The following is a 25,618-nucleotide window of genomic DNA, read 5'->3' as shown; positions in this document are numbered from 1 at the left end:
CTTTGGCACCACTGAGTAGATATTTGCTGGTAATGTAACTTTATCATATATGATTATTATTATTATTAGAGAATGACAAGTTAGTCGCAGTATGACACTGGAGCATTAGACTGTGGCTGTTTAGTGCTGTTGTTGCCATTGTTATTGTTGCCAATAAAAGGTATTTATTTGTCAGATATTTACCCAAGAAACTAGAGCCATTTATTAGGTGAAAAGGCAATATTTTGGGTCAGTGTGCAGTTTTGCATCAGCCCATCCAACCATATCTAGCCACCTTGTAAAGGTTTTAAGAATTTATGAGAAATAGGCTGCTCACTTTCATATCAGAAGTCATGACACACGATAAGTGTGCAGATCTGTCTCTGATGATTGGATAGATAGATAGATAGATAGATAGATAGATAGATGTGTTCTGGCATGGCACAGGATAGCATTGACAACAAGGTACTAGAATGAGTCTGTAAATAATTGAATAGTTTAGTGTCTGTCTTTGAAAAGGGGAGACACACACAGACAGAGGGGGAGAAATCCACAGTTGAGCCATCAATAAAACAAAACAAAACAAAAAAAAAACAAGACACGGTTACAAATACAATGATGTTACAGGGCACTTCTTAAAGAGGCAAACCCCTTGCTCACTTTCTGGCATCTGCCCAGCAAAGGTGACAAGCTTTCACAGCAAAAATGTCAGTTTTAATTTAAAATATAGCGTGTAAAAATCACCTCATGTCAGTGTTGATATAAGTCCACACCACTAACACTTCCAGATCATTGCAGGATTTCGTTGGCACCTGAATTGTGTCACCTCTGTCAAAAGCTGAAGAAAAAAAATAAAAACAGCACGTGCGGTGTTAACATGGAAACGCTTCTGCTGTGAAGATGCACCACTGGTAAACTACAGAAACTCCTTTGTCCGAAACACCTGGCCACATTGTTGTTGTCGGATACTAGAGTTTGTAATTTGAAACAAACACCAAAATAACTCGCATTTTCAAGTAATACGGCTTGCAAACAAAAATGACAAAGCCTTGTTTAACCTACATCCCAAAACTCGCCACTTAAAGGGGAAGTACTGTTTTTTACAACCTAGACATTATTTCTGGCATAAAATATGGTCGTTTACTCACCCATATAACTTTTGTGTAATTCGTATATCAGCGTATCCATGTAGTGGGAGTGACTGGGGCACCGAAATGCAGCCTCTAAATAACGCATTATCTGCCACAAAACTCGTTCATTTCACCAATATTTCTACATATACATCTACATCTAGGTGTAGAGGATCTACATGTCTTCTTCTGACCTGGATGATGTTGTCTCTGAGCACCGCACGCACCCGGGGCGGTTGGCTTGTTTACCTGTAATTTGCTACTGCTATGGTTCGTCCACAACCTCAGAGTCGGAAAAATATTCAGCCATGTTGCAAAAAAACTAGCAGTAGCAAATTACAGGTAAACAAGTCGACCGTCGTGGGTGCACGCGGCCTCAGAGACGATATCATCCAGGTCAGAAGACATCATCCGGGGTCTGTAGGTCAACTCCGGACTCAACAGGGAAGAGAACTATGTACGATAACAAAATATTGATGAAATGAACGAGTTTAGCGGCAGATTATGTGATACTTAGAAGCTGTGTTTCGGTGCCCCACTCACTCCCACTACATGGATAATACGCTGATCTAATTATCTCCCGAAGGATTATGAATTACACAAAAGTTATATGGGTGAGTAAACGACCGTATTTTATGCCAGAAATAAGGTCCAGTTTGTAAAAAAAACAGTAGTAGTTTCCTTTTAAGCTGCATTCAGGGTTAGCTTACACCTCACTAGCAGGATATAATGTGGGTAATAAAAATGCATAAAGTTTCGCTTAGCTCAAATGAATGACGGTTTGCTTGCGGTTTCTCTTCCAGTTTGTTGTTAGGATGTGTAACCCCATCCCCCAAACATCCACTTCTAGGAGAAAGCCAAGCTATAACTTAATTGTCTTTATTAATAGCTTAGCATTTCCCCCTGAAATAGTTTGTTGACAGCATGATATACTGCCAGGGAAACACACAGATATAAAGTTTGGCACAGCTGTGGCTTATTCCTAGCATGAGTCTGTGAATCACTCCCTAACTTAGGCTTTGGGCCTCGGCCTGACTGTATTATTGTCATGTTTCAACCATTAGCCTTCAGAAACGTCCAGCTCCTCATATGTGAGGTCAGTCTATTTTACATTTCTGCCGCAGATACAAGGTAAAGAGCCACTTTGCTGCCGGTGAACCCCAGGCCTGCTGCCCTCTCTCCCAGCACTGATTGAACCGCGGGCGTTGCCATGGCTACACGCGACCCAATCAGAAGCTCGCGGCGGACTGTTGCTGAATGAAAATAACAGAGGCCATTTTGCGCACGAAGCCGCGGCATCATTCAGTGATAATAAAAAGCGGAAACCGGAGGCAGGTTCAGTCCATTTCTGGACGGTAGCCGCTGCCTCGGAGTCGGCAGAGTCGGGACCGACCGGCGCGCGTGTAGTTCGAGAAGGAGCATGCGGTAACTAACTGCGCCGCCTTCTTCTCCTTGGAGGTCTGTGTAGCGAGGGAAAAGGGGGACGGGACGGCTTGACCGCATTGCTAACCGAAGCCCAGTGACCCCCCGAGGGAGGGAGCTGCCTTAGTTGGTCGACCGACACCGGCCACATCCACAGCCGCGTCGAAAAACAGGTGTACGGTTTCATCACAGGGACACCCTGCTAGCTTCCCCAGCCGCTGTAGCTCAGCTTGTGTTTGTGTGTCACTCCTGGGGCTAGTTCCACTGAGGACTTTGATATGGAAGAGGTTCACTACCTGACTGTATGTTTCGGAATTTGTCGAGGGGGACAGCAGTCTATTTAGGGTAAGTACACACAGTAGCAGCAGCAGTTGTGTTGTTAAATATTGGGAGTAATATATCTCCCTGCGCGCGCAGCTTATAGCCGCTGCAGCTGGTCCGAGTCGCGACTGAGTTTTATTTGTAATAACCATTATAATTATTATTATTTCTATTTTAATCTTTATACGCCTTATAGTTTATGCTCGCCTAGATCCCAACAAATAAATCGGCTCGCCCTAGATGCGGTCTGGTCGCCTCTGTTTCCAATAAAGTGCATCCCAGTGGATTGCTGCTTCCAGTGCATTAGAGGAAGATGCGGTCTGGACTGGGAGGATGTTAAACGCTGAAACCACAAGCTTTAAAGCTGTGGACGCTAAAATACTGATTAACAATAGCAGTAAAACGGCATGAACACGAGAGAAATGTGTGTAGTCAAAAAAAATAAAAACAAAAAAACACAAAAAACCTGATTGTTGCACACATGAAGTGTGGCGTCCATGTTTAACCTACATCCCAGATGCTTAGGATAATCTCTATTGTTTGCTTGCACTTATACAGTGGTGCAGTACAGTATTTAACAGTATGTGTATTAATGAGAGAGCATTTATAGAAAGCATGCCCATCATACCAACACTATCATCACAATACTTTTGCTACCACTCATGTGTATGTTGTCTTATGAACGCTGATGCCTCACAGCAACACTGTAAAGTCATTACTGATGTGCAGATTTTCCTGATTGCTGCTGCTGCTGCTGCTGCTGCTGCTGCGGGGTTTTCATTCACCTGCCATTAGAGGTCTGAGTCAGTCAGCCTCTTGTAAGCAGTAAATGCAATAATGGAAATTCATTTAGGCTCTGATTTTGGCATATTATTAATTTGCTTCCTTCTTTCTAGCCCAGTTCTGACACAAAACAGAGAAATGGATATCACCTGCGTTCACTTCGGTGCCGTCTGCTAACTGGTACAGCAAGAATGATGTAATGAGGAAAAAATTAAAAGGCCAGCAGCTACGGCTGTTATCTATAAGGACTGATTTGAATGCTGGTTGGGAGCAGGGAGAGAGAGAGAGGTGGTGTCCTCTCTGTGTAACACTATCTCTCCGGGAACCTCACACCACTCCCAGCGAGGCCTACCTGTTGTGAGTGTGTGTGCTGTGGAGGCTTTGGGGGACGGTGTTTTTGATGTAGTATTTCATGCATTTTTATGGCCGCATACTTGTGTCTGGAGGAGAGGAAGCAACACAGCAGGACGCAATATGACGAGCAACAGTTGGCTGCTATCTGTCTCCCAGGGGGGCTGCTGCACCAATAAACAGCACCTAACAGGGGCTTAAATACACACTTAACGAGCGATCGTAGCATTTTGACTTGATTGATGGTTAAATGAGACCGAAAGTATGTCTCTGTTAGCGTTAACTCGGCTGCACCTGCCAGTTTAGAGTTACAGAGAGAGACGGTGTGTCGAGCATGTATGTTTGAGCGAAAGAGTGAGAAGAGGAAAGGGGATCAAGGCAGGCCATCAGGGAATACGAGAATGTGATACATTTTCTCCTGAAAGTACAGAATGTAACAGGGGAGTTACTCTCACACTTCACCTTCTTTCACTTTGTCACTCGCGCTCCAGCATCCATTATTATTTTCCTTTTGTCTGTTTATTTCTTTGTTTTGCTGCCCTTTCTTTGCTCTTCACTTCCTCTTTTATCTCCCCTCTCTGTCTGGCCTTCTTCAGAGACGGCCGTCACAGCTCAAGTGGTGTGTGAAAAGCTTACCTAATTCTCAGTCTCACTGATAAAAACCACTGGCTGCAGGACATGCTTTCTCCCTGAGCGTTCTCATTGTTTGCTGAGCCATTCTTTTTTTATTTTTTATTTTTTATTTTTTGAAGATATTCTCCGTTTCTGGGCCAGACTTGATGACTTTATTCCTTCATAAGATTATTCTGCAAAAAAGTCTAGTAATTATTGCAAAAAAAAAGATAAAGCCTGTTTCCAATTATTTAGTTAATGGACTGATAATATATATAACTGTATCTTGCAAAAAGGGCATATATACACCTACAAACACTTCATTAGGCATAATAATGAAAATTAATTCTCAACTATAATGAAAGCATTACAAACTACATCATCCAAAATGATCATACAGTTGAATTACCATCTTTCTTACACTGTTTCAGTGTGAACTGAACATTGTAAGTGTCATGAAGGGGGTTTTAGTGCAGTACTGTTATATTAGGTTGCAGTCACTCATTTACCCAAAAGTACCTTTAGGCACCCATGTACTTAAAGAAGTGGTCAGTGAGCGTATAGTGTCTTAGTAGTGTTATTGGTAATATAAGTAAAATTCAACACAAGAGGAAGCATCTCTTATTCCACTCACTAAGACTTGCTGAGTGGCGTACTAGTGCATATACATTTGGTGTACAGTTGCACCAAGTCCCCATATGTTGTTGATTATCTGTCCTTGCCAATGAGGATTTCCACGTCAATACCTTCTCTTTATTAACATTTAGTGTAGTTCATGTCAGGGATCTAAGAACAAACACAAATTTATACCTTTATAATGCTCCAAAGTAGTTGAGCTTTGTTTCTTTAAACTGATTGTATTTCCCGCTAAGACTGGAGACATTTTTGTCAGCACATACCTCCACAGTTAGGTCGAAATTCTCAAGTGCGCTTCAAATGATGATATTGTTAGTCAATTGTGTGCCGTCAGGTGCTTGCAAATTGCAAAATGGAGAAACTGGAATTTTATCTTGGCCTTGACAGTTTCTGTTCATAAAAACCAAAACATGCGCAGCCACACACTTTTTTTTGCTGCCACAGGATCAGCTTGTCTTACATCAAAATAATCAAATCTGAAATTACAGCTGTATGCTTTGTCCCGTAGGAGTTACCAGTCAAAATGGTAGTATTTCCGTCTCTATTCTTAGTTTACTGTAACTCAAATTAAGAGACAGCAACCTGTTTGAGTTGCTGCCTCATACTGTATTCCACTACATTCAGTCTTCTCCCAAAGCAACAAAACGCTGGCACCGTCTCTGTTGAAGAATGCTCTGTGTTTGTGGATATACCTTTCCTTTTTTTGATATTCTCCACAGTTAAAGTGTTTTCCAGTAACTGACACTCTCTAAATGCGCTGCTCGTCTGCTTTTTATATCCTGCCACTTGCTTAACTGGGAACGGCGGGGCCTTGCAGAAGCTGATAATGAATTAGGTGTTGAAACCGTACGGGTGAGACCATGTCGACGCGGCTACTGTAGCCCAGAGTGGCTCGTAGGTCAAAGTGTCGGTGTGTTTGAGCGTGAGTTTGAGTCAGTTGGTATTAAAATAGTTGGCCCTGGTACTTTGATGAGATCGTTCCTAAGCTGCTGCCGTGTTTTGTTGGTTTTAATTGGTTATTCGAGTCAGAATGGAATTTAAATGGTTAATGGATGTGATCCGAAATGTTAAATCTCATCCATTTTGGGATGTTTGTTCAGATGTTCAAGTGTAACAGGATGAAAGCTGTAGTTGATAACGTCTGTAATGGGACAGGACTTTATTGGTCCCCTGATACTGATTTTGGCCACAAGGTTACATCATTAGCACCTGTCAGTTGTCAGCTTTTCACCATACCTCGGTGATCCTTGGCACGTGACCAGACGTTGCTGGGGACCAGCTGCCGTTTGATGATCTATGCTGACAAGCTGATCACTGCAGTGGGAACCTCTAGGTTCTGAAGCGGAGGTGTTTGGGGGACATAGCGGAAGGAGTCTTACTTACCGTGGAACCATTTGTGCCAGTGTAAAAAGGGATTTTGACATCACCACATCATCACTGGCACGATGACAGCGGACCTAGATAGTGTTGATCCAGGACAACGCTGAGCCCATCCACGGTTGATTTAAAGGTTGGCAACAGGTTGGCACTTGGCTGAGCTAGTGCACTGTCGTACCTTTGTGGCTCTATATTAAACAACTTGTTGCTATCTTAATTAAACTCACTATTTTTGAGACTTATGGCCTGATTTATGATGTAGACTGCACCAGTGATTGCTTTTAGTAATGTGCATGTTGTCCAAAAAAAGACAGAGAACTGAAGTTGAATAAACTAGAAAATAAACTGAATGAACTAGAAATTAATCTGAGCCAAACATCAGTAGCAATCAGAGTGGATCACTTAACGGAGCTGCATTACCATGAGTTAATGAATTTCCTTTGTAGTTACTGCCGAACTCTTCCTGAACCCTGCAAAACAGTAATTTGTTGGTGCTGATTTCCGTGCCTGTTCTGTTTGTTTTTAAAATATGGGTTAGAACCGAGGAGGTGGATGTTGTCCAAATAGCATATTGCACGGTAGCTGCCTGCCTGGTTTTAGGTATCCAGGCTCTAAATATGAGAGGCTAATAGCAGTAGTTACATCATCATTCTGGGAATAGCAGGGAGTCTGGGGTCTAGAGGTGCTTGTGACTGACCTCTCTCCTGTGTATATTCAGCCTGTGTGTGGTCATTTCCAAATATACATTTCCATATGGATTACGCATCGGGAAGATTATTAACGACACAAGCGAGTGGACACATAATTTGTGTTTATTTTTGCGGCCTGATGTGACGCTGACAACGCATGGTTTATTGACATGGATATAAAAAGAAGTCTTGCGTGCAAGTGTGTTCATTTGCACATCTCTGAGCGAGCCTTCTTGACAGGCAGTCGGACCATCAGCAGCAAAGAGGGGAAAAAAGTCTCATGTGAGAACAGTTTGACACTCCTGTCAGTTTCTGCTCGGAGAAGGCCAATTTACATGGCGGCACGTTGATGACACTGGCCACTATGTGACTTTGAAGCGTGGGAGGAGAGATAGGCCTCTGAAGGCAACTTGTCATGTCCACTGCTATCCTAAATATTCAAAGGTGTACCAACCTGATGTAACCGTTGGATCAGACTGTGCTGGTATTTGCACAGTGCGTGAATGTGCGCCTACGTATAGTATGATTTTGCAGGAATGTATGCGCACATATTGTGGTATGCACACACGCATGCAAACATGTGTGCGCGTGGTAAAATAGAGATAGTCGGCCCTGTCACTTGGCCCCCACCCATCTACACTGGGGGGTAACTTTCCAGTCTCATAGACGAGCATGCCTGCGTCTGAAAATAGCCGTATCTGATCACTGCTTCACCCAAACAGGGAACTCTCTTTCCCTGTCACTCCCTCTCTTTGGCTCCCTCTCTAACTTTCTCCCCGTTCTGTTGTCTCTGTGCTTCCCAGGCATTAGACGGACTGAGAGCGGGGGAATAAAGGTTGAACAGTGGGAGAGACCTATCTTGAGCAGAGGGAGGAAGAAGAAGAAGAAGAAGAAGAAGAGGAAGGAAAAAGTCAGACAAGAAGAGAAGGAGGAACAGGAAATTGGGCCCTCGGCTCACCTACACCTTGCTCTGCTTAGCAAGTTTCCAGTCTTTTGGTTTTATGACGGTAAGAGTTACCTTTTCTTTGCTAGGTGCACCTGCATGCTCTTGTTCGGGGGTCAGGGGGGTCACATTTAAGATTCAGTATCACAAAAGGCACTCAGACTGCGGTGTTGAATTACACTACTGCTCATGTGCATTCCTTCACCAAAACACAAGCGAATATATTTATTAAATTCTGTTTTTTAAGACTATAGATTAACCAGTAGTAATTTTAAATTCTTCTTACCCCACGCTAGACGCTCCAGTTAACATTTCAGTATATTTTCTAAAGGGATTTCTTTTGAAGCATTTCTTTAAAATCACTCTTGAAAACAAATAGTCCTGTGTTGTCTACTCAGTTGTCGTGTGTCTATATTTACATGTTATGGACACAATGCTGTAAAGAGAATGCAAATTAAAAGAGATCCGAATAGATTTTACAAACCAAACACCAGAAGGGAATTGTGTTTATCTGTTCTGCCAACAGCCACAATTATAGACCATGTGTACAATTTTTGTCTTTTGTGACAGAGGACAGGGGAAATGGTGTCAAATAAAAACAGCGGTTTCTACCGCGGCCACCTCAGAAATAGCACCAGAAAATAACTTAGATTGCAGTTTTGAGGGTTGAAGAGAGCTATGTATGACCTTAACAGAGTTATGTATATATTTATTTCATTTTTTTTTTCCCAAATGTGAAGAACCCCAGAATTTCCCTGTCCCGTTTCCCTTAACCTCTTACCTTCTTATAATTTTGCCCCAGAATCTTATTTTCCTCTTCTGTCCCTTTTACGTACTTCCATCTCTTGTTACATCCCTTTTCATGGTTTCTTATTTCCTATTCAACAAAAGCCATGCACCAATCCCTCCATTAGGCCAGTCTCAGAGGTGTTTTGGAATGTCACCTTGACCCCTTGGGTACACAGTAAGGGGTGGTTCCCAGCCTCGGTTTCGTAGCATGGGCCGTTTGGTTCACCTTCTTCTGGATCTCACGGACTGAGAGACATATTCTATGCAGTCAGTTCTATGCAGTTGTCATTTTTTCTAATTATTTATGCCTGTAAATGATTCAGTCCAATCCCTTTAAAAGTTTATTTATTTGTTTGCACAACTTAACAGTGATCTCGTTATTGCTAAGAAATAAGAGAGATGTGTTAATGGCTTGGCTTTGTCTTTGTCACCTGTACAGATCTGAACATACATTTATTTATTTTTATATCCAATAATAACAGAATGTTTTCCTGTCTGCTCTACATATCGGAGAACTGGGTTAACTGGGTGTTAATGTGAAACGTTGTTCCACTTTTCAGCAGCTAAAACCCAAATTCCTCACTCAGTTTTGACCTTCTCTTCCTCATTCTGTACTGATACTAGGTATTTGTTTAAAAGCTGATACACGACAGGACAAAGACATTCAGAAGTTGCCTTTGCAGAGTAACAGCTAACACGTTGCTCTTGAATTTCAGCGTCATGTGAGCCTGTATGAAATAATATCATTAAAGAGGAGTCTTTTTTCTCCATTTTGTGTAAAAACTGTTATGGATGCCTTTTTGTTTAAACAGATATTTCAGAATATGTTGACTCTTACTTCCTGCCTCGAGCAGAAATGCCTGTTAGCACTAATATCCACATAGCTGCCCCGGACCAGTGATGTCCCTCATGAAATGGAGGCTGTTGTGTTATTGTAGGTGCCAAATCAATAGAAAGCCCTGACACAAAACAAAAAGTCATATTGAAATGATTGACTTGTTGGTCCTCATTGTCAAACTGATGGAAAATGGACAAATCGTCCCTTACATTTTTCCTGTGTTGAATTTTAGGAATAAAAATAGTTGAAATGATAATATTTCTTTATGCCTGACACCCAGAGGACAGGAGGATTCCTCAGATAGATCTATCCACTGTTCTGGACCACCTTAAAGGTTACAGAGCCCTGTCTAATGGCAGTAAATATAGCACTCCTGCTAATCAAGCTCTTCTTATCTTCGTGCTCGACACTTAACACTGGTACCTGGGGAATCCAGACTATGTATAGGGGGAATGTAATCTTAGCCACAGCTGATAGCCACTCCGCTTTAGTGTACCTCTTGTCTCAAATGATAAACTATTTTTTACACTGTTGTATAATTTTCTCCATTTTTAAAAATGTTAAATACAAGAACTTTATTATTATTATTGTGAAGGCATACTCATCACTAACATTATTGATAAAAACATTTGTTCACAATGAATTTAGCAAGGAGTTTTCAGGATTAATTTAAAGTAATAACGGCTTTATCATCCTCTCTTGTCCTCCTAAAAAACTCTTAATTGTTTAGATAAACATGCTGCATGCAGTCATATATGCAGGTATCATGTACTAGTACTGATTTGGTTCAGTCTTGTTGAGTTAATCACCTTTCATCTCTGAGGAACACTCTTATGTGTATATTTGGGATTTGGAAATCAGCCAGTGTTTCCACATTCTTTGCTGTCTTTTATGAATATGGCTTGTCTCTGCTATGATCTTAGATCCTTCCTGCATTAGATGGACGTTGTGACATTAACCCTCCATAAATTCCTCCATAAAGGGGTGATTTGCTCACAAAGCTCATTATCCCTCAAGCATTTTAGGAAGACCTTATTTATTGCTTTTACGTAGCCCACGCTTACTATGTTGTGAACGCAGAATGCAGCGGTTAAGCTCGTCTTCGGCTGACAGCATTATAGTTAAACTTCAAGTGTTTGAGATTCCGAGTTGACCACAGTTGTTCTCCCTTCACTCAGTTATTTGAAAAAAACTGGAGCCATAACCGGAGCCTGGCCGCAACGCTACATCAACAGATCTAGTGAGGACAAGCTCAGGCTTCATCTTTGAAATTGCTTTGACATTCAGCTCCATGTAGCATTTCCCTTCCATTTGCTGGTCCTATTATCTTGTAATTGTGCCTGTGAGTATATTAGCCTGTGGTTTGTCTTAGTTTTTTGTGGTATTGTAATCACTAGCCTTTTTACAGAGCTCTATATGCTGTGCACTAATCTTCAAGAAGGAGATACGAAGCAGTGGCAGCTCTAAAGGTGGTGTTTACTGGTGATGGTGTCTCCCTAGATGGCTTTTGCCTGACGGTTTACATAATGCTAATATCTATTAGTCTGTGTTTTCAGTGGTTTGTCAATGCGTCTCTTTTTCTGTCACTCCATGTTTTTCATTTGCCTTTTTATGCGATTCTCGTCCATGCTTTCATTTTCTATATTTTCATCTCTCTCTCCCTCGCTGCGAATATGAAAGCAGATTCAGTGAGTGAATAGTAAGTTCTATTTAGTAATGGTAAGATAACAAACCCTCGAGTTGTCACATCCTATTCATTATTCTCCTGCCGTATCCCAGACTCGCAGTACCGGGGTTTGCGTTACATAATTGCATTAGTGCTCTCTCAGGCCAATGCCTCTGATCGTTAGCGGGGTTGTGATGCAATCTGCCCGAACACACGGCCCTCTGTTGTTTGCAGTATGGGCAGTGAGTGGGCATGCAGGGTCAGTGTGTTGACCTCCGCTATCCATTCATACAGCCAGAGGGGGGTCTGCTAATGAGTGGCAAGGTTGAACAAACAAGGCTGATAACAGAGACTTTGTTGGAAGTGGCTGTTGTTCAGCTAGTGGGAGTAATGGGCGGGCGGAACAGTTACATGGCACTGATAAAACATTCCTTGTAAAATGACCTGCATCTAACAACAAGTAGCTTTGTACTGGTGAGAGGTTTAAAACTTTGTTTTGCAAGTCTGATGTGACTGAAGCTGTAAGTTCTGCACCAAATGAGGAAAACTAATATTTCTGTGTTTTTAGTGATTAATTAAAGCAATTATTTTAATGGTTCGGCTGAATGTTTTACATTTTTTCGGTCGGACAGGTCGGAGTTTGAGGCCTAAACTATTCAGTGGTTCCAGTTATGTAATTTCTACATTCAAATTCAGGTCAGACGTTTCTACAACTAAACAATAGCAACTCAAACGTTAGAAGGCTATCTTTTACTTTATAAACTTTATTAAAACATGTCCAAAATATATTTATCATACATATTCTTATTGTGCATTTAATGTAATAAGAACCATATTAACAGGGAACTTTCTGATGTTACATTAAAGGTCTTCAACATTGAAGCTAAGATTAATCCTTATTTTGATACATTAATGTGCAACAGTTCTTGAATCACACTGACATGGATTCTAACTTTTTTTGGAAAGTTATTTAGTTCCTGATTTTTCCAGCGGATGATTTGGTTTGATAAAGGTTTAAAACAAAATGCAAAAAAAATGGACTTGGAAGTACAAACTCATTGCAAATAATTCCATGCTTCTATGCTGTAGTTTTTTTTTCGTTGGCTATAATATAACTCTGAATTATATACTGTTGAAATGTTCGTCTATTCAGCTGATTTCTCACATGAATACCTCTTTCCTGTAAAGTATAGAGTCCATTGAAAGGACAATGCCTCATTCCTCATAGCTAGACTTTTTTAATTCCCTAGTCGCTATGTTTTATTTTTTTTCTCACCACATCCCTGTACTCCCCACATTTTTACCACAAATATGTACCGCTAAAAAAACTTGGCTCCATATCAGTAATCAAGGAATGAAGCAATTCTGAAGTCTGCCTTTTTTGGAGATGTCACTATCCCTTTCAGGCTAGCCATGTTTTGGCTGAGATTTATGTTTGATCTCCAGAGACGTTCTGCTTGCTTGTAAAAGACGGATTTGTTCTCTCTGATTCCTGCAGTTAGATTTTACAGATTCCTCTGCTTTGCGCTTTAGTTTCATCCCCATCAAATTTCCGAGGCCTGGCTTGTAACTAATGTTCACTGTGGAGCATGACATTAGGTAGTGTTTCATATTGATTCACACTCAATTTTGCTACTTGTGTCTTTTAATACTTCTGCCAAAATCATCATTTTATCATCATCATTATTATTATTATTATTATAACGGCCAAAGAGCTTTTCTATATAGGATGAGCTGAGTAGAGCATGTCCGTCTGGCGACTTTTAGGTCTTTTAGGCCTTTAAATAGATTTGCTAAGGAGCTTAATCTGTTGACATCCTGTGAGTTATGTCTCAGTCAGAGTGACCACTCAAGGGTCAAGACCCTTGAGACTATAGTCAGTTTATCTCCTATGACTGGTCACTTTCTCCTGCTCATTTTACACATGCACGTACACCACTGAAGACTTTTAAAAAATGATATTTCGATATATATATTTACAAGTAAATGTAAAACACATATTAAATGTAGATTGGATTATTCGTAATAAGGTTATTTTTAATAGGTGTACCTGATACGGCTATAATATGTCTTTGGATCTGGCCCTTATTTTGTAACTGGGACGTACTATGTATGGAGGGATATTTGCAAATGTAGAAGTGCCTTCCTACACATGATTTAGAAATCCTTGCTCACTCTGAGAAACATTTAAGATCATTTTAAATATCAAACATCCAGATAATGCAGTTATATATGCGTATGCATACTACTAGATTTAAATTTGATATTGTATATATTTTGATTATGGTTTTCATAGACTTCCCTTCCAAATAAACCGGCCACATAAAATCAGAGTTGCAGTGTTTCACCCGTTATAAAATTACATGTAACTCGAACTAAGGGATCAATGTAAAATACGCACAGTAAATGGCTTATTTTCAGTGGTTACTCTCAGCGTCTGCTGAAATATATCGGTCATGGGAAAAGGTTTGGACATGGGATGTAAACTCAAAAAGATGGTGACTAATTTGTTTCTAAACACTTGTTTTGTCTATGCCAACACAGTCTGCCGGCGACTAATGGCATTCTGGCTAGCACTCTGTTATGGTTTCCTTACACTTGAAAGTCAGATGCTGGGTTGTGTTTTTCTTCGTAGTGTTTCTTTTTTTTCACAACATCCTTACTAAATGAACCCTGTTTGTTAATATAGAAAAAGATAGCAGTTCATTCCATCCTCAGTCTCTGGTGGTCCAGCTTTGTTGTGCTGTCTCTACACTAATTTTATGAGACAATTAAAACAGCACGCAGACACAAACTGCACATGGAAATTCCCATTTGCTTACTGCGAGTTATCTATGGTCTTCAGAAGTTCATTTCTGTCAACAAGAGGTTTGTCAAAGCCAGCAGCTTTAAAACTGTTCCGGTTTTCAAAAGGACCACGTCATCAAGGGAAGACGAATTCAGGGAATAGTTTCTGATAAGGAATTTAAATCAGTGCTGGTGTTTAATACAGACAAGCAGAACAAGCCTCCTACGATAGCCAGTACAGTGTATTACAAAAACTAAAATCTTATTGATTAGTTATTTTTCTCAGTGTTGACTCTGGAAAATGAGGCGGCTAAATTTGCTGCTTTTTACTTGTTGTTTGGAGCTGGGTCGGGAGCTGGTGTCAGATTCTCTCAGAGGCACACATTGCTCATGTTCCACTGCTACAGGTTTTTTGTGCAGCTATGTTAAGTTTAAATTATTTTTTTGCACATTTTACACAGCGCAGTGTCTGTTCCATGTTGGACATTGAAAATCCAAACCATTTTCGTATCATTCTCATACGTGACTTTGGCGCTGTTTCTTCGTTTCGTTCTGTGTTTCTGCGCTAATTGCTTGCGAACCGGCAAAACTTTTTAAGGAAATGTCGCTATGTCACTACAGAGAACTGGCTGGGTGATAGAGGGAGGAAAAAATGTTTTTGGGGTTCAGGCATTTTTCATATCATACAAAAATATATTTAGTCCATCCCTACTACAGTGTCTTTATGTATTCATTGTTCAAACGCTATAAGTCCACTAATACAAACCAAGTGTCTCCTATTGGGTCATTCAAAAGTCTAATGAAACATGATGTGCTTTCTGTTAGACACTTCTGTGGCTCATAGCCTGTATTTGGAGTCCCACAGCTATTATACTCAGTAATTATATACACACCAGTCTCCAGAGTGGCCTACCAATGCCTAAATTACAGTTGGTGGATAAACCACAGCAAAGTAACAAAATAAAATGACTCGAAAGAAACTTTACATACCAAAGTCTTTGGTCAACGAAACTTGATCAAGAATCAAAAACAACTTGTTGGGAAAAGGCGTCTGTAAACATTCATCACATGCAGGGGTGTGCATGTTAAAAGGGTTGCGCTACTACTCATCTATCACCGGCTTCAGAGAGCGTTTGCATTTAAAAGCTTAAAAAGGTCTATCCGGACAAGTAGGCTGAGCTATTCAGAGGTGTGGAGCCTGGAGCTTTTTCTCCCAGTGCCCAGCCATAACATTACACCATGGCCACAGCTGCTGTGTCGCCGCTGATCTGTCCTCAAGAAACATGATGCTGTTTATAATCTGACCATCGTTTGGCTGCCGACAGCATGCGACGCCAGACCCATGATTTACCCCTGTGCGTGTGTGTGCGTGCGTGTGTGTTTCTCCGATACAGATTTATGAGTAGTGTATGAGGGTGAGGATTAGGTCTTGAGGGACAGAACGTATCCTCCGATGGCTGGCTTCATGCATTCCCACCAAGAGCAGTATTTCTTCCTCACCCACGTTATATTTGTTTGGGGACCCTCCTATGGCAGCAAAAAAAGAAGTGCAATGTAAACACTGTTTCCCATAGAAAATATTTTATGCCAACTTTATGGGAAACAGTATAAATGAATGAGGACATATTAATTAGTATAGCCATGAATATCTATTGAAAATCCTTGCAGGTTGAATTCGCATGTATATGTATTTTATCTAAGAGATAATGACATAGATGACCAGAGGCAGTCATTGAGACTTTAGTGCTGTCCCTATCATAACTTTGACAAAATAACTTTCACATTTCTGCAACATGATATCCGGCTAAATTAAGCTTAGACCCTCAGTTAAATTTACCTAAGTTGTTTATTTGAACAGATACAAATAAAACAGGTTTGTGTTTTATTATGAAATACTACATGAAATAAATTAATGCAGGCGGCACTGAATATTATTGTTTTCATAAGTCTATAATTTAAATCTTTTTTCCTCCTAAGAGAAAAGCTGTCAGTTATTTTTAGATAGATTTATGATTGTAAACTTACATACACAGTAATAAATTACATTAGTAGCAAGTGGGACATATTGCAGATCTAAAAAATTAACTCGGGTATGTCTAGTGGACAGTCTACTCTACTGTATGTAAGGGCCACGTTGTTTCTAAATGACCTCAACACAGTCTGGAGTTCTTGCGCTGTAACTTATCTGCTGACATATTGTCAGATACATGTATCTGCAGTAAACTAATGGTCAGTTTATTGGTATCGGTCTAGTTTTAAAGCTGCTGAGAAACCTTGCACTGTAGCTTTAATCGGAGCGAAGTGTTGCTGTTTGTGTGGACACGGAGAACTGCCTTACGTATATTTTTTTAAGACTTTTAAGACTTAATTACTTTCAGTTCTAAAGAATTTCAGAAATGTCTGTTCTCCTGTCCACATGCTTACCATCTTCTCATCTGAATCAAGCCTGTAAAGTTGTCAGCGTGGTCCAACATGTGTTCGTGTTATGCCGTCCATCTATTTCCACTCATCACTAGAGCCAGCTACTAAGGCAGTTTACACATTCATGTCAGAATATAGTCGCATGCCTTTTCAAAAATAAGCACCAGTAAATTACACCCACAATTATCAGGACTTTACTTGTCAATATGCGATGGGACCCAAAGCCCTCACACTGGTGCCACAGATGTTTGGTAACATTTGTTATCAGTTTGTTAAAAACAGTTAAACAAGGATTAAGTTTAGACCCAAACAGCTAACCCGGATTTATACTTTCATCATTACACAACCTTTTATGTTTAGAGAAGACTGAAGACGATCTCTGGTATGTAAACAATGTTTATATACATGTTCTAAATATAGAAACAGATTTTAAAAAAACAACATTGAGATTGATTTAGTTGTACAACCTCTACCTGGATGTTCTGTGTGCCCAGTTATACAAAAAAAAAACAACTCTCGGGCCTGGATTATTATGATTATAAAATCACTGATAAGGACATTTTTTATTACAGTCCCTGAACCTGTGCAACAAACATGATCCCCGCTGCAGTTACTGTAATTTGTGTCTTGCAGTGGCTGTTATAAGAACTAAATTCGATGATGACACACTTGCACATAGAGTGTTTCACTGCTCCGTGCTTTGCCTTTGGCTTTTGATGTGTGCCCCATACATGTCAATCATGAATCCTGCTGCAACAGTTCCAAGAAAAGGGCTCCTTATCATCCGGCAGGCATTATGTATGGGTCCAGTCAAGTAAACATGGCCTTCTGGTCATACATACATATATCACATTCAGCTAGAAGAAGTTAAGTTCCAAAATTTGGATTTCATGAGCTTCAACATCTTCTTAAACATGTGAGTCAAAATGTTGAGTAGTGGTTTGAGTTTGTACTTTTATGTCAAGGGCTGTATGCTAACTGAAGTGAAAGATAATAGAATAGTTAAATACATAAAATAAATAATGTAGTCCCGTTCAAAACATGCCTGATCACAAGGGGACCGTGGTCCAGCTTTCTCTAGAACCACCCATCCAGACAACCAGAAAAAGATTGAATGAGCTACAGCCAACAATTATCAGGACACAGTAATTCATCAAACGGTGGACATACGGTAATTGAAATATGTGTGAAATATGAAATAAGGATGAAGACGAACTGTTGCGATAATCAAACAGAAAACCACTTTTAGATCAGTTTAGATCAGCTGTGTTTAGAACTAGAGAGCATTGTAAAGAGTTAACACACTGCATCCCATTTCTTTATTCCTCTATTGTGTTTTTTTCTATTTGTTAATAGCTGCCATTCTGAGTCAGTGTAATGAAATTTCATTCTAATGTGCACTGCTGGTGAATAGCTTGTATGACAAAAAAAAAAAATCAAAGCCATTGGGACAATAGCTCACCACAGGTCTATTCCACCTGATCCTGATAATTATACTGAATACCTTTCACTTCACTTCACACTAATAAGTTAATGAATCAGAGGTCTGAACCAGGCTAATCTTGTTTTGCTCAAAAATTCTGAAGTGCAGGGAGTGCTTTTGATCGTCTGTCAGATGTTTTCCTCTTGCCATGGCCAGGAAGTCATTACACCTCAGTCCATAAATCTTCAAATGGATGGACAAATAAATTATGGTACAGGAGTCCTCATGCACTGAATTCGACCCTAGAGATCTAATGTTAAAATAATGCAGATTAAGCATTCAAATTATTGCACTTTTCATGGCATTATTATTTCTTTTACTATCATCTATAGATTTTCTTTTTTATTGATATTTGTGAGTGTAGGCTGATGATATGTCTTGTTTATACCGTCTCATCTTGCACACAGCCATCTGTAACTGATAGAGTGAAACCTAACAAACCCAAATTAGCCAGCACAGTAATCACTAATCACCATCATGTGCTTGTGGTTATTGCGGTGTGGTTTCTGCACAAAGCATGCACCACCACACTGTTTTACAGTGTGGTGTGACTGGACAGAAGAAAGATCCCCAGTGTTTTTGCTGGAGTTTTGTGAGTTTTTCTGCTAGAGCGGTTCTCATTCTGGACAAAGTAATGACTTAAAGAGCATCCCTCAGCTTTTGGAAAATGTGTCTCATCTTTCTTTTTCTCCTGCGGAAAATGTTGTACATGGATGTGTTGTGTTTGTGAGATCTTCTGGTTTAACATATAAATCTGGCAAGAAATTATCGCGTGATTATTTTGTTTAGAAGTGCATTATTATAACGTCACTCTCTGACTCTGTCATCACTCTTCTGAAAAGATTGTAGCTTTTGCAGTTCTCTAAAGCTGCAAAACTGTGATTCTTATTTAAACTTCTCTGTTTTTGTTTTGCAGGAAAGTGTATCCCCCTGCAGTAGATCTGTAAGAAGTGCTCTTCAGTATGAATACAGGTATTCAAACACACATGCAAACTACATATGACATTTTCCTTTTGTTCGTTTATGAAAACTGTTGTTGATGTTTAGCTATTCAATATAAGAGGTCTATATGTTTCCACATTTTAGCGTACATAGCTGTTTTACAAGCTACTTTTCCTCGACTAAAGGCCTGTAACTCTAATCCTGACCCTGTTCCACCACTTTGATGTCTGTCCATTGTGGACCTGGGGCATTGTGACTAAAAGCGTCACGTATAGTAAAACCTATTCCTTTTAACTACAGTTATGTATTTGCCTGTCAGTACATTTACAAAGTTATTTTGTAGACTTGGCAGCCACTATGACAGCTGAACCAGTGATGAGTAATCCATCAATGAGTTATTTCCACCTCCACTGTTCTGTGTGTCTGCCAGTGGTAGCTTGAGTGGTTTTGGCCGTTTGCCTTTATTTACAATGGAAAAGACAGCATAAAAATAGCTATTATAAAATAGTACAGAAGTGCTAAAAAATGCAGCTTTTCTCAGGTCTTATGAGCTTTTCTTAGCAGGTTTGTTGTTGAGAACAATGGGACAAATGTGGGAGGAAGCATTTGAAAGAAAATCGAAATGTGTCTGCATTATACTAACCTTTAACTCAACTATTAACACTAATCATTTCAGTTATCACATAAGTCGCATGTGGTCATGTTTGATTGAATTTTTGTAACCTGATTGCAAAGACCTCAATTTAAGTAACAGATGTCAGACTTAATTTCATGCCATAAATATGCCAAATCTTCAGATGAATTTTTTATTTTTTATTTTGCCATTTTGCTCTACATATTTTTTTTACAAATCCTGTGCTTGTTTTCTTTGCGGCGGCTCATGATAAGCTGCAGTAAAAATTACTTATCATGCATGTGCTTGGCCTCTACTCGTTTGCATTATTTTCCTGGCTGGACGCAGTTGCGTGTGTGTTCAAGTGTTATGCCATCGTGAAAATGCATGTGCATGTGTGCTTGTGCTTCTATGATCACCTGCCTGGCTGTGATTTCTCAGATAGCGGAGGATGTGCTCGCAAAAGTGTGGCCTTGTCACTCATACTCTCTCCCATGAAGAGGGTCCAGAGCTCACCAAATCTAGCCACAGGTACTAACACTCGCAGACACGCACATTAACACATGCTGCAATGAGAACAGTTTACCAAAGAAAGTACAGGCTACTCCTGGTATTGACTGGGTTAAAGTATTGGACAAAGCATGAGGTAAGTCTTTAAAAAAGCGGCTTGCTATTGAAAATCCTGTTTGGGCTTCATCGACCTGATATGGCTTGAGCATATTTGAAATACTTTCAAAAAAGCTGTGGCTGCCTTCGTATGCTTAAGCAATGTTTAGACTGTGGACGCTATTTTTTCCAATCATTCACTGCAGAATTTTTCATTTGTTTAGTCTCTTCTTTCTGAGCTTGTTTTGCTTCCTAAAAGTAGCGATGTACCTTCTGGTTGTTGAAGAATATTCCTTTCCTTTTTGAGAACTACTGCAATGTCCTGATTTCCCAGTACTCCATGCCAGCTTGCTCTCTGTATACATATTTTAGCCTTCCTCTTGGAAAAGTTTTTGTATTACTTTATTTTATTTTTTTTTACCATGTCAACATTGACAAGTTAGACATTACTTAGACATTACACAGCTACCGTAAGCTGTTGGAGACATGTGGAAATATTCTGCTTAATTCTCATTCTGATTTATTGGTCTAATATATGCAGTCGAAGTCACAGTAGATGTACTCAACAAGATTTTTGAATTGAAAATAAGTTTTTCTATTCTTGATGTGCTCTTACTTGCAGATCACGTCAACTCTTGAGACATTGTTATGTTACCTGGCATGCACTGCGTGTGTACAGTCTGTCAGAATAGTTTCAGTTAACTGGAGACTACGAGGACTTTTCCATATGCTTCAGCTTGTATTTCTTGCAGTGGTTCATGGCTGATGTATGCTTAAGATCACCCATTGTGTTGTAGAAGCCATCCTCTTTTCAGTTTCAGTTTGTTGACAGTCTGCATGCAATTTGCATCCAGATTTAATTTTCATATCCACATTTCATATCCACATTACCTCCTAATAATTGTTATATTGCAAATATCTTTGCCCAAGGATACAGTGTTTAGAGTACTCGTAAATCGCAAAATATTTGCACAGCAGTAGATATTAAGTACTGTATTAATATTAAATTAGGGCACATCTTTCAATCCTTAATAATTATTTGGTCTGTGCTCTGTCATTTACATTTGAGCCTTTACCTATATTTGTCCACCTGTTTACTCCATCAAAGATAATGTTTTGTTGCCCTCTTGTATGTGTATTTAACTGCGGCTCGTCCAGCAGACCCACTAGCATTAAAATGACTCTCCACTTGCATCTTGAGTGACCATGTGTGATCAGATCTCAGTTCTTTGCTCTATATGCAGTTAACAAATGGGCTACATCATTTAGGGTGCAGAAGAATGTTGTGCAAACAGCTGCTGTCTCTGCCACAATGTTTAGCACCATGTCAACATTTATGGTGCTGTTGGTTTTTCTCTGAATGACTGATTTAAAACATGCTTGTGCAGGAGGACGTCAGTTGAGTAGGCATCCTGTCGATGTGGCCAGAATATGGCAGCCCATGCCACCTCCAAAATCAAATGCTTCCTCAATGCATCTTGGGTGTGTTCATACCTGTGATTAACACTCAGGGAATATGTTAACCCCTTATCTCACCAAACAGGGACTTTGTCTCACCAAACATTCTCACAAGCATTTTGTTTGAGGACACATGTAATCTTTTGTAGTGGTACTGAAATTTGTTCAGGGATGAATGAGCACACATTCAGTCACGGTACTCATTATTGTTTTGTCTTCTCTGATCCTCAGGGAGTGATTCTCACTCATCAGACTTGGGTAAGTCTCTGTTCAATTTGGCGACTTTTGATGGAGAATCTTAATATTCCACATGACTAAAGTAGCAGCGAAACATCCCATAGAAGAGTATACAACTTCATCAAAATACGCTGCAGCTCCTAATGAAAATGACCACATGTGTCTCCAGATTCTTGGCGGTCACGTAGTGCAACAGACGGCCTTAAAAATGGAGATGCCAGCAGCTCATCTCTTGCTGCCAAAGGCTTCCGCAGTGTCAGACCCAACCTGCAGGACAAAAAGTCACCCACACAGGTAAATATCAGACAGAAAGAGGCTGACACTTAGAATTTATATTGCTATTTTAACTTTAATTAAAAGAAGCATCTTGTTGTTTTGGCTTGTAAAAGCTTCTGTGGGACAAGATTGTTATTAATGGCACCACAAACATAATTAGGGTGAAGGATGTGGTGTTTTTTTGAACGAAACTTCATGATATCAAGCTGTGTGCTGATGATTTTTCTTGTTTTTGTTGTTGTTGTTGTTTGAACTGACATTGGCTGTCGCTTTCTACATGGCTAATCAGGATATTAATACCGTGCCATTGCCACCCCCCAGGAGAGAAAGTTTTCAGTTCTCACCCGCTGGCACTAATCCACCAGATTACAGCTCCCTCATTTCCCTGGCTAATGATTTGAGCCCTGGAACGCTAACATTCACTAAAAATGAGAAGGCAGTTTTGAAAGAGTCCTACACTATTAGAAGCACGTCTTCTTACTCCTTCTCTGAGACCAGTGCAAAACCAGTCCAACAGGTAAATCAGTCCACTGCCTCCAATGATATAAGCAATCTAAGTGCATCTGCCAGTGCTAATATGCAGGCGCGTAAGGTGTCGTCCCTTAAACTAACCCCTGTCACAATCCCTGACCCCCCTGCTCACCTCCACACTTATGCTGACCCCCAACCTAAGACCCAGGCCAAAGGTTCACATTCACCCACTTCTCCTCCTCCACAAAGGCCTCCAATCCCTTCTCACCTCCCAACACAGACAGCTTCGCTTTCTGTCCGTTTGGGTACAGAGAATCAGGAAAATTCAGCGTCCCTGACATCAAATCCCAGAGAGGAGCTCAAGGTCCCAGATCAAGACCCAAATCAAACCACGACTCCAGATTCATCCCAGGTGGAGATGGCAAAGCCTCCTCCTGCAATTCCACCAAGACCGTCGCCTGCACAACTGTTGGTACATAACTGACCACATACCGTAACAACAGAGAAAAATACATCATATGGTTACACACCAGCTGCATCACATAATTTGGCGTCCATAACAGAAGAAGTAGCAGAAGTAAAGTAGCCAGGATGTTCCAAATTCAGAGAGCAAAAGTGATAAAACGTTTTCCAGGTGCGATGAGTCTGACAGTCTGAAACTGGCCTAGGTGATTGACGTGTGTTGCCTTTTAGTTTGTTTGTCTAAAACCAAACCAACTGTGATCATACACGTGTATGAATTTATATTGTACGTGTGATAACCAAGTGTTTTAATGTATTGTAAACCTCAGTTTGTCTGTATAATTTGCTGCCTTTGACAGGGTTTGCACTAACAGAGCCTCTTCAATTCACAGAAATAATCGTGTTTCAGAAGATGATGCTGCAGCCTCATGACCTCTCCTGCAGCATTTCACCTTCTGTTGCGCTCACATGTTACTTCCACACATCCCTTTTGACAACATGGCTAATAAGTGATATCACTAAGCACTCTCCTCCTTTCCTCCTTTTCATATCAACTCCCTCTTACTCCAACACCAGGGGCCTCCGTCCCCTGACCCCTTGGCACGGCACCCCCCCTATCGCAGCCACAGCTCCGAATCACTCGACTACCTGTCAGGCCTAATGCCCAAGGCCCTGTCGCCCACCCCGTATGTTCCTAGTGGAGCTGGCAACACAGCGGGTGCAGTCAGTGGAACGAGCCTAACCGCGGTCAGCAGTGTGAGCCTCGGTGGCTATGTGTCACCCTCAGCTTCCCCTGTGACGGTGTCGGCTCTCAGCCACTACTCATCATCCACGGCGGGTCTGCTGGACGAGCTGCAGATCTGTGGCCTGGACTCCCCTGGCGCTTCACCCACACCGTCGCCCACCCTCAGCCATGTCTCCACCTACACATCCACTGCTGGCCCTGATGATGTGCTAACAACCTCTATGGCCTCCACTGCCGCAGCAGCCACTGTCACTAACGTAATTATCCAAATAAGTCACCTCTGTAACACACATCATTTCCAAGAACAAATGGTTCCCGCCCTCCCCCCCACTCATTTGGATGGCTGAACCAAACGGTTCACAAAGTGTGTGATTACTACCAATTTTTACCTTTCACTAACCATCAACTACCTGTCAGATACCAACATTAAATCCACTTTGTTCCCTTATTATGTTAATTTGTCTTTACTCATTAGGACTCTGTCTTTGTGTTCTCGTCTGCGTTTCTCTTTGTTTTGTCCTTTTTCTTGCAGTTCTGTGCAATTACACTGTCTCTTAAGGCCAGTTCATATCAAAAATTCATGATGTTTCATTATTATTTTTCCAGGCAAGTTGCAACTGGATGAAATAGACCATTGGAAGTCATTAGATACAAGTTATTAGCATCTTAAATGAATAAATTCTGGCAGGAGGGGGTGCATGTTTTTTTTTTTGTTTTTTTTATTTAACAATGTGACCTTTCTATGTCAGTCCTATTGTTACCAATCAGCTCTTTTTATTACTCTGGAAATAGTAATGAATCTTGACGAATAATGTTCTACACTCTCTCTTTGTTATGGCGTACATTTGCATGTGTCTGTTATGTTCCCAGTTATACAAGACTGAGATTGAAAGGGGATTGTCAATTTGTTAGGGCTGCATTATTCCATCTGACATTTGCCAAGCAATTAACTTTGCATCTGTCGCGCCTCTGCAGGTTGCGTCGTATCGCCACTATTAACTCCAAGCCTCGTGACTTGCATCTTCACGCAGATTGAGTGAGAATACGCCTGTGAAGGTTCTCAGTCATCCAGGTCATGGTATATCCAAAAATGTTAAAGGAAGGCAGCTGGACTTGTAGAGTTTCTTGAAGACGTTTCTCCACTGATCCCGTAGCTTCTTAGTTTTTTCTTTTTAAAAGACTTGTGGAGAATTTTGGTTTAATTAAGTGAGAAATACCCAAAGGGCTTGGTACTAGAATTCATACCAGATACCAGACGTCTGAAACCCCAACAGAATTTGATCTATGACATATCAGTAAGTCACAGACTATAATACTATGGCCATTAGTTTAGAGTTTGGTAGCTGTGACATTGCAATCATAGTTACAGCAGCAACATTAATCCACTCCATGTAACAGAATTTTTTTTAAAGACAAGTTAGTCTGTATGTGTAGTCACATAGAACGTGTGTTGCTTAAATATTAAGCCTCATGTTTGCTTTGACATTTTTTCCTAGTTTGGTCTCTCCATGAATCTTTGGTGTGAACATGCAAGCCTTAAAGAATAAAATCATTGTATTTTAATTTTGTCAAATGAAATCA

At 40.4% G+C, this 25,618-nt stretch overlaps 1 protein-coding gene across 3 annotated transcripts in view; it reads left to right on the top strand.

Moving 5' to 3' along the window:
- The first annotated feature begins 2,465 nt into the window (after positions 1–2,465).
- sorbs2a (sorbin and SH3 domain containing 2a) overlaps positions 2,466–25,618 on the top strand; it is a 47,501-nt gene continuing 24,348 nt past the window's right edge. For 2 of the 3 annotated variants that reach the window (XM_084568951.1, XM_084568950.1), the window contains exons 1-7: positions 2,466–2,876; positions 8,104–8,307; positions 19,144–19,199; positions 20,224–20,313; positions 22,078–22,104; positions 22,253–22,377; positions 23,869–24,294. In XM_084568951.1, coding sequence (XP_084425077.1) covers positions 19,190–19,199; positions 20,224–20,313; positions 22,078–22,104; positions 22,253–22,377; positions 23,869–24,294 — 678 coding nt within the window. In that variant the 5' untranslated portion in view covers positions 2,466–2,876; positions 8,104–8,307; positions 19,144–19,189. Of the gene's footprint in view, positions 2,877–8,103; positions 8,308–19,143; positions 19,200–20,223; positions 20,314–22,077; positions 22,105–22,252; positions 22,378–22,648; positions 23,303–23,868; positions 24,295–25,618 lie in introns of all 3 variants that reach the window. The other variant, XM_084568949.1, reaches the window with a different exon arrangement.

The sequence above is a fragment of the Chelon labrosus genome (assembly GCF_963514085.1).
Source record: "Chelon labrosus genome assembly, chromosome: 2".
NCBI classification, from domain to species: Eukaryota; Metazoa; Chordata; class Actinopteri; order Mugiliformes; family Mugilidae; genus Chelon; species Chelon labrosus.
Note: the sequence above shows the minus strand (reverse complement) of the source record. Positions and strands in the feature narration are given on the sequence as shown.